The sequence below is a fragment of the Ambystoma mexicanum genome, chromosome 4p, assembly GCF_040938575.1.
Source record: "Ambystoma mexicanum isolate Mex_15411 chromosome 4p, UKY_AmexF1_1, whole genome shotgun sequence".
Taxonomy (NCBI): Eukaryota; Metazoa; Chordata; class Amphibia; order Caudata; family Ambystomatidae; genus Ambystoma; species Ambystoma mexicanum.
Window position 1 is genome coordinate 476,285,836 of NC_090927.1, and position 12,753 is coordinate 476,298,588.

Below are 12,753 nucleotides of genomic sequence, written 5' to 3' on the forward strand. Positions count from 1 at the left end.
CCCTGAGAAGCCATTTTTTGGGGAAAATTGACAATACATCCAACACTTCATCACATGCAAGTACCATAGTCTTGAAATGAAGATAAATATGTTCTCCAAGCACTCTCAAACAAATACTGCATACTTCAGACTAAAAGTCACACACACGTACACAGTTCAAAAGCATGTGCTCCATCGTTCCTACCTCCCTGAGCAAATCCAACATTTGCTCGAGTCCGACAAACCTCTCTTCTCCAATCGCTCAGGACTCCAGTAGACTCTATGAAGAATTTTCATTTGTCTTGATCTCTCACAGTTTCAGCAAACATAGGTTCACATTTGCACACATGCCCTGCCACATCTCTGACGAAATAACAAAGCCCAATCTTTTACTCCAATCATCTTGTAAGCTGACATTTTCATTGTATTTAGCAACAATTTGTTTATAGACTCTACTAGCAATAGACCCCTCACCAGATTCTCTCTTGGCAGTCAAAATATCCAGATTCACATCATCACTCCACTCAACTTGTCCAATGATTTTTTTCAGCCGTCTGTAATCTGCATCTGAAAAATCTATAATGTTCCATTTAGTTCAAGTTCATCCCAGGAATCCATCTTCCGTCATTCCAAATATCTCCAATCCAGTTCACCCCACTCATACACCATTCTGACCAAAACAACATTTTCCCCTGATCTTCAATTTTGGGGTTAAACCAAATAGAAGCATTAGGTGATTTAAGTGCGTCCGCACCCAACATATCATATAGATTCTGCCAAGTATCTCGCAAGAAATCAGTCATAGGAACCATTTCTGTTAATCTAAGTGATGGGGTCAGATAGTGTTCGTTTTTGGATGGAGGCCGTATTCTTTTTGGACATTCCAATGCGGCTGATGAGCACCTTAGTAAAATAAATAGGGAATACCTCATAGAGCGAGGGAAAGTTAGGCCTTCATATTATTTTTTAATACATCACATTCAAAATGTCCTCAGAGTCTGTGTTCTTCTGATCCTGCACACTATACACATACATGGAGAGCATTGTGCATCGCAAGATAGCACACTGAGGCTGATTTTGATTGTGGTTATACATTCCTTCGAACAGACCAGCAAAAGCCCTCTGTAGGGATGGCCTTTCGGGTTGTAAAAAGGCATGGGAATCAGAGCTATACCCAGTTCCCATGCCTATTAAACTATGACCAGTAAACCAGCAGTGATGTCACTCCCATATATTCATAGCAGCCGTATGGATTCCGTCTGTTATTTACTTGTGTAATAAGTAGGTTTAATCACTGGTGAGTCCAGCTTCTCCATCCACATTAAAATGAAATGTGGGGTGGAAGACACATTGCCTGTTTTTTTCTTATTCATGGAGCAGTGGGAAGCAGACGGATCAGATTGTATGCTCTGTATAGCTGCTTTGTTGAGAAAATAAATCCAAAATGGCACAAAATGTAAAAAAGCTTAGTTAGGCTTGTCTCTGCATGTTTTTACATTGTGTTCTTTAGCACCCACTTCAAAATGATGAACTGTCAGGAGTCAGGAATGAGACACGGACATAGAGAGCTTATGATTGGGGTCATACCATTTTATTAAATCAAAAAGGGTGCTGGAAAATGCCTCACTAATCCTAACCTAGGAGGTATTTCCCCACCTCAACCGAGTCTAAGGGGACTAAGGGTCTAAGGTGCAAAGGATATTGGGCCTCATTACAACCCTGGCGGTAGAGTGATAACAGCACCGGGAATGCTGCCGGCACCGTTACCACTCTACCGCCACATTACGAGTTCTGCTCGCAGGGCCGCTCTGTACGCCTGGTCAGACCAGACGTGCAGAGCAGCACCTGCTAGCAGAACAGGATGGTAGAAACTGTCCCGTTATTAATGGGGGCTCAAATGGGAATGGGGACGTACCGGGTCCCGCAAATGGGAATTACCGGGCTCGCAAAGTTCGGAATGGCCCGGTAATTCCCATTTTTCGGGACCCGAGTTTGGGGGTAGCCATGCCGGTAAAAACAGCATGGCTACCTCCAAACTCGTAATGAGGCCCATTGTCTCTGGTTTTCAAAGTGCACAAATGTTCAAATCCAACACAGAGGTATACATCCAACCAAAGCGTTCCCAGTGGACAATGTTCACAGTTCCAGGAAATGGCTCTCTTCCCCACATTCCTTTTTTATAATAGGAAAATTTCAAACAAAGAATACCCCACATTCTTCAGCATGGGGTCTAGCATGAATTCACATGCTCATGAATATTCCCCGTCGTCAGGCCAGGAATCCTCAGTAAAAGGAAAAAATTTTCACTTACAAACTGTATTTTTCCTCTAAAGCAATCACTGGCCCCTGGGTCATACTGCCCCCAGCCAATGACAGCCTTTTTCCGCCAACAGCGAGGAAGAGGTAGTCTAACCCTTCCTCGCCGTCCTCCGTCCCTCCAGACAGCGAGGGGAAGAAGTTGGATGCCATGAGGAGGAAGGTTATTTACACCACTGCGTCGACCATCAAGGCAGCCAACGTGCTGGCGATCCTGGCTAGGTACGACAGGGAACTGTGGTACAAGCTGGGCCCGATTCTGGACTTCCTTCCCAACAACAAAAGGATGGTGGCGATCGCCCTCTTCCAGGAGGGAGAGGTGGCTTCAGACCATGCCATCACAGTGGTGCTGGACATCGCCGACAAAGGATTCCGGCAGATGGGGAACGGTGTCTGCCTCTGTCGTCAAGGCTGAAGGCCACACATTTCCACCAGAAGGTCCAGGCAAGGGTACTGGACAGGCCCTTCGACGGAGATAACCTATTTGGGAAGGCCGTTGATGAGTCCTTGCAGGCCATCAAAGCAGATACAGAGACAGCCCGTGCCGTGGGCATGCTCCAGCAACGCCGTTCTTCGTTTCACGCCTCCAGAGGAATGTCAGGAAGGTCGACGAAAGGTTTCTCCTTGTTGTACCACCAGACCTCCAGGTCTACGACCCAGGAGGCCTACAGAGGCCATTCCAAGTTCTACAGTGGAGGTGATCAGCACTGTCGCCGCCCTCAAGACGGGACGCTGGCGCCAAAGCAGGGCTGAACCGGCCAAGACGTTGGGCCCCTACCCATGCACCCCAGTGGGAGGCCGGCTGATGGAATTCGTCCACGAGTGGGAGAAGATCCCCACCGACAGATGGGTGCTGTACGCTCTCGCCCACGGACATACCCTGGTGTTAAAGCACAAGTGTCCGCGGATCCCTCCTGTGGCCCGGCAGGAGCAGCACATACATCAACTCTTGGAGGAGGTACGGGCCATGCCACGAAAAGGGGTGATAGAGCTATATCCAAGACGACTCCGGGGCCCCAGAGTCTATTCCAGAAACTGTTTAGTCAAAAAGAAAACCGGGGGCTGGAGGCTCTTTCCAGACCTGCAGCATCTCCACACGTACCTCAAGTCCCAAAAATTCAGGATGGTCACGTTGCAGCACGTGCTCGGCCAACTGGAGGAAGGACACTTCTTTACGTCGCTGGACCTGTAGGATGCCTACTTCCACGTCCCCATTCACAAGAAGCACATAAAGTTCCTACGTTTCGTGGTGCAGGGACCGCACTACCAGTTCGAGGCCCTCCCCTTAGGCCTGAAGTCGACCCTCAGGGTGTTCACAAAGTGCCTGCCACCAGTGGCAGCCCATCTGCATCTACGGGGATGCACGTGTACCCGTAACTCAACGACTGGCTCATCAGGGCCAGTTCACGAGAGGTAGCCGTCGGACACATGAAGACGACCGTCCAGCTTCTGACAGATTTGGTATTCTCCATCAATTATCCGAAGTTCTGCTTGACACCATTGCAAAACACATTGTTCCTAGGAGTCTGACTCAACAGTTTCCTGCCTAGCATCGCCCTCGGAGGAGAGAGTGGCGGCCGTGCTGGAGAAAGTGCTACGGCTATTGGCTCTGAAGACTTCCACAGTGCGGACCATCAAGTCGCGGCTCGGCATGATGTCATCTTGCATCTACTTTATCTGCAGGTTACGGATGCAACCTCTTCAGGAGTTCCTGGATGTTCGCTGGATTAAAGTATCCGGAAGCTTCGCAGACAAGATCCTGCTCAACGAGGAGTTCCGTCGGACGATAAGGTGGTGGGTCGTTTACTCCAACATCGCACGGGGCACAAGGTTTTAAAACCCTCCATACCAGGAAACGGTTACCACGGGCGCTTCCCTGGAGGGCTGCAGAGCCCACACCGGACGTCTGCACGCCAGAGGCCTGTGGCTGCTGGCGGAGAAGGATCTGTACATCAATATCCTGGAGCTACAGGCAGTGTTTTGGGCCCTCAAGTCATTCCTTCTGTCTCTAGTGGGCAAGGTGGTGAGGATCTTCAAGGACACCACCACCACAATGTTCTACATCAGGAAGCAGGGGGGCACTCAATCCCCAGCGCTCTACAAAGAGGCACAGGACTTGTGGCTTTGGGCCATCGGACAAGAGATATTCCTCGTCCCATTTCACCTGGCGGGAGTCAAGAACACCATCGCCGACTCCCACAGCAGGGGGTTGCGCTCCTGCCACGAATGGGAATTTCGGCATGACCAAGTGGACTACATCTTCATCAAGTGGGGCAGCAGGCCCCAGTTCGATCTGTTTATGACGGCGGCAAACTCCAAATTCCAGACGTTTGCCAGCAGGTTTCACCAGCCGAGGAGCAAGGGGGATGTATTCTTCTTCGCGTGGGAAGGCCTGATCCTGTACGCGTCTCCCCCCCGTTGCCTCTCCTGCTGTGAGTCATCAATCAACTCAAACAGTGCCAATGCAGGATGATGCTCATCGCCCCGGCGTGGCCAAGGCCGATTTGGTACCCAGACATTCTTGGCCTGTCAGCGTCGCCGCCGGTCAAACTGCTGGTGGTCTCGGATCTTCTCACCAGAGAAGAAGGCACAATCCTGCATCACGACCCAGGGTCACTGAACCTGAGGGCTTGGCTCCTGCAGCCCTAGAGTTTGGAGGATACAAGTTGCCAGCGGATTGCAGGGAGGTCCTTGCCAAGGCCAGAGCATTGTCGACTTTGAAGTGCTACGGTCACAAGTGGAAGCGTTTCGCTACGTGGTGCCGGTAGGAGATGATCATCCCTCTGAGGGTCACGGCCCCGCAGATTCTTCTGTACTTGTTATCCTTGGCCAAGGCCGGACTGGCGCACGCCTCTATCAAGGTACATCTGGCGGCTATCTCCCGCTACACCAGGTCTCCAGGACGATCTTCTCTTTGGTCTCGCCTCTCGTCAAGGAGTTCATCAAAGGACTGTTTCGATCTTTCCTGCCGGTGAGGGCTTCTGCCCCGGTGTGTGAACTCAACATGATGCTGACGAGGCTCATGGGGGGCCCCCCTTCGAGACTATGCATCAGGCCCCTCTCAAGTTCCTCTTGTGGAAGACTGCCTTCCTTGTGGCCATCACTTCTGCCAGGAGGGTAGGTGAGATCCAGGCCTTATCCTGCAAACAACCTTATCTGACTTTCCACAAGTCAAGGTTGGTGCTGCATGCGCACCCCTCTTTCATGCCGAAGGTTTAGTCGGAATTTCACCTCAACAAGCCTTTGGTGTTGCCTGTGTTTTTCCCGAAGCCTTTGTCACCGGCTGAAAGGGCCTTGCACTCACTAGACTTTGCTCCTGCTCTGAAGTTCTACGTGGCACGCACCAAGAGTTTTTGGAAGACGTCTCAACGGTTCATGAACTTTGGTCCTGCGAACCATGGGAAGGCTTTGTCCAAGGCTTCTAACTCCAGGTTGCTCTCCAGCCGCATCACGCATTGTCATTGGTTGGCAAACCAACTGCTGCCCGGCCGTCGAGTGCCCATTCCACCAGAGCGATAGCTGCAACAACGGCGTTCCTGTCTGGTGTGCCCCTGCTGGACATCTGCAGGGCTGCTACGTGGAGGTCCACGCACACCTTCACTAGGTTCTGCTGCGTAGACAGGGATTCCAGAGAGTAGTCCAGAGTAGGCCAAGCAGTGCTACGCAACCTGTTCGCTTGAGGTGAGTCTGTTCCAGAGGTAAGAGTATTGCTTCTGTTGAGCCTTGCCACCTTCCGTGGTTGTGTAATGTTGTACTGCTATTTATTCTTTATTCATGAGCATGTGAATCCATGCCAGACCCATGCTGGAGAACAAATGTTAGTTATTAAGTAACGTGTGCCTTTCTTGTAATCCAAGAGGATAACTCCCTCCTCTTGGTTTGTTCACTGTTCTTTGGGAAATGGCTCCCTGCCCCAGGTTTCTCTTCACATTCAAGACAGTTCAAAATCCCAAGGTCATCTATCCTCCTTGGGATTATCTTTTCACTATATTACAATTTGGGTGCGGGTCCCAGACTTGCAGGACACCTGCTATACTCCCCTGCCAGGCTCTTTTCCACATTTACAACAATTCAAACTCCCAAAGGCATGGATCGTCCTTAAGGTTCTCCTCCTACTGTAACTTATTACACACACTTGACTTTGTCTGGTATATTATCCTGCCAGGACTTGTATGCAGTTACTTTTCTTTTTATCCATGAAATATTTGCACAATGTTGGCCTATCGAGCCTGGTTTGCTAAAGTCTGTTTCAATATTCGCTTCTTCTCTCACACATTAGGTCTCTGCCCCTTTTCCAAGACCATCCACTTTAACTTTGCTTTCTCTCCTGCGATATGGGTTAAGCGACTTGTTCGTATCATGGTTCACAGAAATGTTAATCTCTTCACAAGCTTTACTTTGCGTCTCTCGCTTTACTTTCATGAACCTGTACAAACATTCAGGCAACCCAGTAGCCTGTCCGTCTTCCCTGGGCTTACTGGGCACTTTAAGTGTCTCTTGCATTTCTTTGCTTTTATTTCTTTCAGTTTGCTGGCTTGTCGTGCGTCCAGTAATCCTCTGCACCTTTTCCGGTTCCCGTTGTCCCACATTCTCGGGCAGCGGGCTTTCTGCCTTCCGGCTTTTCTCTCTGCTGTCTGGATTCACCTCCACACCACTTTCCACAGCATGCTTCTTCTCAGCGTTCTGACCGGTGTCCGCATTGGACGCCGCACAACTCTGCAGCTCTCCCGGCTGTTTATCAGCTGTGGCAGATTTAAACTTCCCGGCATGACTGAACAACTACCAAAGACTAGACCGCTGTGTTGATTTACCGGTCTTGGTCATTTCCATTGCTCCGTCCCTCTGTCTTGTGTCAGTTGTTACTATGCTGTTCCTTGTGTGATTTTGAGGAAGCTGCTGTTGGAATTCATTGGGAGTGATCATCACTACTCATTGCCTCTTCCTCATCTCAGTTGTTGACACAGTGTTCCTTGTGTGATATTGCAGAATACCTGAAGTAGACCTAGCAAGTGGTTGTGTTAGAGTGTTACAATATGCCATCTGGGCATGAGGAATGGAGGGAACATCCTAAAAGGGAAGGGGTGGGGGGGCGGCGGGTATGTGACTTTCTCCAATGATGTTTTGTCCTCTCCCTAAGGGGCACCTCCTCCCATACAGTCCTCCCTCATATAGCTGCCCCCAGGGTCAGGATCAGGTGGCTGTTGCCATTCCAAGGCCACATGGGAGAAGCTACCTCTAAGACAGAAGTGATGACATTCATCACATGAACCCTATGTGTGACAATTATCAGAGGCAATGATATGCATACAGGGAGCCCACGCACACCATGTTATTGTAGGTAGTGTTATTGTCCCATAGAGATCAGTTGAAATGGTGACTCAATTGAATAAAACGTTTGGTTTGGAACTCCTTTATGTAGTGTTAAGAATAGGTGGAGAATAGGTGCTAGGAATCATTTGTTTCAGTCTTGTGAAAAATGAAATTGTTATTTTGGAAGCCATCAAGAATACTATTCTTGCTTTAAACATTAAGCATTGCTGATAAAGAAATTAATGCACTCTGGGAATTGAATGTGTCGCACCCTTTTATTTATTCCCTACATATGTAGCCATAGAGACCAAACGAAATGGCAATTTTATTTGCTGGGCTTTCAACCTGCAGCATATACATGCACAACATATTGTTAAATTATTAAGATCACCCAACAAATTATGGTCCAATAATTAAATGTAAGGAAATATTTAAATATGTCAAACACATGTTTCTATCATGCAATCCCTAAGTGATTGATCATTCTGGCTTCTACAGTCCCCGGGACACTTTAAAATGGGAACAGTTTCTTCATATTTTTGTAAAACATTGTATGACTCCAAAATATTTTTGTTTACTTCACAGGATACATATAGAAGAAGACAGATACATCGTACGATCACACGCCAGATGTCCTTTGATCTTACCAAGATGTTGGTGACAGAGGACTGGTTCAGTGACATCAGTCCTCAGACCATGAGGAGATTGCTCAACATAGTCTCAGTTACAGGTGAGCTTGTCTCCTTTCTATTCCATTTAGGTGGTCAGGGTGGTAGTATAGGCCTGTTCCCTAAACAGGTTCTATAAATATCCTTTGAAGGGATTGTGTCCTCCAACGTATTCCTTATCTTGATAGATTTACTTCCAGCTTGCTGGACTCGGAAAGTTTTTTCAGTAGAGGGCACTGCGCGTCGACATCCCTCGAGTTGGTGTCCCTCGACAGACTCCGTATCGGCGCCGACGTCATCATGCGTATAAATAGACTTGCGCAGCGTCCATTGTTCAGTTCCGTTTTTCCGCACTTCGTGGGCCTCGGAATCGTGTTGCTCAGTTCGTTATTCAAGTAGATTCTACTTATTGTCGAGCATATCTTACTCTTTCCGATGGCTTCCTCATCTGAACCGTCGACCCCACGGTCCGGCTTCAAAAAGTGTCGAGATTGTGGAAAGAAAATGTCGTTGACGGATCCTCACAGGATCTGTTTGTGGTGCCTGGGATCGGAGCACCATTGTTCAGAATGGGAGGACTGCATGTCCATGACGGCGAAAGCCTTGAAGGAGCATACGGGGAAGCTCGAAAGAGGTAAGACTTAAAACTTCTACTCCTTTGAAAGTTTCCTCGGCAGAGTCGAGACATTCCTCTCCTCGCCGTCACAGGAAACATTCTTGTTCGAGGTCTCGAAGCAGATCCCATCACTCTTCGAGATCCAAACATTCGAAAAAGAGGCGTCGAAGATCTCCCTTTCTTCGTCTTCTTCTGTTTCCCCGGAAAGGGTCACCTGCCCCACAAAAAAAAACGATGCTTAGCGTCTTCGAGAAAGCGCCCTCGACCCCCTCAGAGACGGCTAAAGGTGATACCCTGGGTGAAAGACCCGAAAAATCGAAACGCTGCTAGTCGTTGCACCCGGCGAAAGAAACTGCCCAAGAGCGTCACGAACCCTCGAGCAAAGGCAGTAAGACTGTGTCATCGACGCCATCATCGAAGGCCCCTTCGGCTCATAAATCTGCGTCATCGACGCCATTATCGAAGGGCCTATCGACGCATAGATCGGTTGAATCGACGCCGTCCTCGCCGCCGATGTCGACTCCGATAAATGATAAACCTACGGCTGTCACTACTTCGCAGTCAGTAGTCATACCGAGGGCTGCCACCATGACCTCGAGAATGTCGTCGATAACCTCGACGACTGAGAGTAGGATTCCGATCCTCTCGAGTTCTTTGAGGTCGCTTCATACCTTTTCGACGCCCTTTTCGGTTTCTTCGAAGCCTTTGACTTCCGCGTCGACAACGTCAACGTTTTCTCAACCGGTTACTACAAGCTTGGCCCCTACAAGCTTGGCCCCTTCTGCTTTAGAAATGGGTTTTAAGCCTTTTCCAAGGTCAGATTATTTCAGAGCCTTGTCCTCTATTTATGAAGAAGGGGTGGATTCTGATCAGGGAAGACCTTTTGGGTTGCAGAGAACTACAACACCTGTACCAGAAGAATTTATCTCTGAAGATAATATGTTGAAGGACCTTCAAGAGTCCTTGCATGATGCAAGTGGGTTAGATACTTCCCCCAGAAGTAGAATTTGCCAAACCAGACCCAGGGGAAAATGCTGAGACCCCTTATAGAACTTTAATGGCCAGAATAATAGAATTCATGGGTTGGTCTACACCTTCACCTGCTTTTAAACAAGATGATCTTAGAGACATCTTAATTAAAGGCCCACAGGAAAATCCTGTGGTTCTATTTCATACTGCATTACAGAGGAAAATATCGTCCAACTGGGAAACTCCTGAGGTTATCCCGGCAGTTACCCTATATTTGGCAGATAGTTTTTTGTTATCTGCTTCTGACCCTGAATATTTGTCCAAACATCCAACTCCAGAGAGTCTGGTTGTTCAAGCAGCAACTTCATCGAACAGTAGATTTGCATACCCTACTGTTCCACAAGACAGGGATGATAAGAGATTTGATGCTATGTCAAAAAAAGTCTTTTCTGCGTGTAGCATAGCACTTAAATCCATTAATGCTATTTGTACGCTCGCAAGATTCAGCCATACACTTTGGGAGTGTGCTCCATCAGCAGCTGACTGCCTCCCGGAAGGAGAAGAAAGGGAAGCTTTTCTGAACATCATTAAAGATGGTAAAGACGCAATGTGCGAATCACTTCAAACTGGCATTGATTCTGCTGACAGTATCAGCAGGGCCATGGCGGCAAGTACTACAATCCGCAGATTTGCGTGGTTGCGAAAGTCTGGTTTTGCTCCAGATGTACAGGCCAGACTTTTGAATATGCCCTTTAACGGCTCTTATTTATTTGGTAAGAAGGCTGATGACAGCCTAGAGAAGTTACAAACATCCAAGGCAGCAGCAAAATCCCTTGGAGCTGCAATCCGTCAAACTCCCTATCGCCCCTCAGGAACCTCTTGGAGAGGTAGGTCCTTTAGTTTTTATTCCGCATTCGGAAAAGGCAGAGGACAGCCGGCTCAAAGAGGCCAAAAGAAATTCACCCGAGGTGGACGGGTAAAAGTACAAAAGCCACAGCAGCAGCAGGTGCCTCTTTACCCTCGGCATCTGCATCAGCCGCCTCTAAACCACTCTGAGGACTCTCCTCACATGACACCAGTAGGGGGCATGTTAACTCAACATCTGACAGAATGGCAGGCTATTAAGTCAGATGCTTGGGCATTGGAGACAGTTGCCCAAGGTTACTGCCTGCCTTTTCTACGCACACCTCAGAGTCATCCACCGGGGAACAACTCTTTGAAGTTTCCAGATCCGCTTCTTTTGCAGGAGATTCTAGACCTGCTGGAGAAAGGGGCCATAGAACCGGTACCTGTAGCGGAGAGGAACAAGGGTTGGTATTCCCCCTACTTCTTGATACCGAAGAAGGACGGAGGACTGATACCCATCTTGGACTTACGAGAATTGAACAAATTCCTCAGGAAGGACAAGTTCAAGATGGTAACTCTCTCTCAGATCCTTCAGGCCCTCCAGCTTCAGGACTGGCTGGTATCTCTACACCTTCAGGATGATTATTTCCATGTGCCAATCCATCTCAAACACAGGAAATACCTGAGGTTCGCAATTGGCAACTCTCACTATCAATTTCGAGTTCTGCCATTTGGGCTGACCTCCGCCCCGAGGGTCTTCAAGCTAATGTCGATAGTGGCTGCAAGTCTAAGGAGGGAAGGGATCCACGTCTACCCCTACCTAGATGATTGGTTGATCAGAGCAGTATCTTCGGAACAAGCTCAGATCCAACTAGATTATGTCTGCCACTTCCTTCACAACTGGGCTTCTCCCTCAATTTAAAGAAGTAACAGATGATACCATCACAGAGACTCCAGTTCATCGGAGCGGTCCTGGACACTTCCCTGGGGAAAGCCTCGCCACCAGAGGTGAGGGCTCAAGATATTCTGCAGATGGTCACCAAGTTTCAAAATGCCCAACGTCTCCCAGCCTTTGACTTTTTGAGGTTGCTAGGCCTCATGGCATCCTGCATCTTCCTTGTGCCAGAGGCCTGAGAATGAGATCTCTCCAGTGGGCACTAAGAACTCAGTGGTCGCAATTCTCAGGAAAAATGACAGATCTCCTTCAGGTTCCGGACAGAGTGGCTTGAGACCTTCAGTGGTGGGCCTGTCGGGAGAACATTTTGAAAGGAGAACTGTTTTGGCAACCATGGCCGGAGATAACAGTAGTCACGGATGCCTCATTCACGGGGTGGGGAGCCCATGCCAACGACTTGACCGTCAGCGGTCGTTGGTCTCTATCGGAGTCAGACTACATATCAACCTGTTGGAGCTGAGAGCTATCAGACTAGCGCTGAAGGCTTTTCTGCTATCTGTACAAGGGAAAAATGTCCTAATAATGACGGACAATACAGTGGCCATGCACTACCTCAACAAAAGAGGAGGCGTAGGATCACTGCCACTGTGCAGAGAGGCGATGCAGCTCTGGTTTTGGGCAATTCAGGAAGGAATCGCTCTATCAGCAGTTCACTTAGCCGGAGAGAAGAACTTGACAGCTGACGCTCTGAGCAGGCAGCGCACAGTCTCTCACGAGTGGGAGATAGCTCAGGAAGTCCTTCAAGAGATCTTCGCACTTGAGGGGTTCCCCAAAGTGGATCTGTTCACCACCAGTATCAACAGGAAGTGCGATCAGTTTTGTTCAAGGGAGTTTCCCCCGAGAGGAGCTCTAGGGGACGCGCTTGTGGTAGACTGGGAGTTTCCACTTCTGTACGCGTGTCCTCCAGTCCCTGTCATTCCTCAGATGATCGGGAGGTTGAGAAGATTCCAGAAGACTATGATCCTAATTGCCCCAGACTGGGCCAGGAGAACGTGGTACCCGGACCTTTTGGACATGTCCATCTGCCCTCCGATTCGTCTTCCACAAAGGGAGGATTTTCTCTCACAGAAGGGAGGTCAGGTTCTCCATCCGGA

The 12,753-nt window shown here is 48.7% G+C and overlaps 1 protein-coding gene across 4 annotated transcripts in view; it reads left to right on the forward strand.

Annotated features, from left to right (window-relative positions):
* The window catches only part of KIDINS220 (kinase D interacting substrate 220), a 1,499,978-nt gene that overhangs the window by 1,092,490 nt on the left and 394,735 nt on the right, over positions 1–12,753 (forward strand). For all 4 annotated transcript variants that reach the window (XM_069606010.1, XM_069606012.1, XM_069606011.1 and 1 more), the window contains exon 22: positions 8,191–8,335. In XM_069606010.1, coding sequence (XP_069462111.1) covers positions 8,191–8,335 — 145 coding nt within the window. The remainder of the gene's footprint in view (positions 1–8,190; positions 8,336–12,753) is intronic.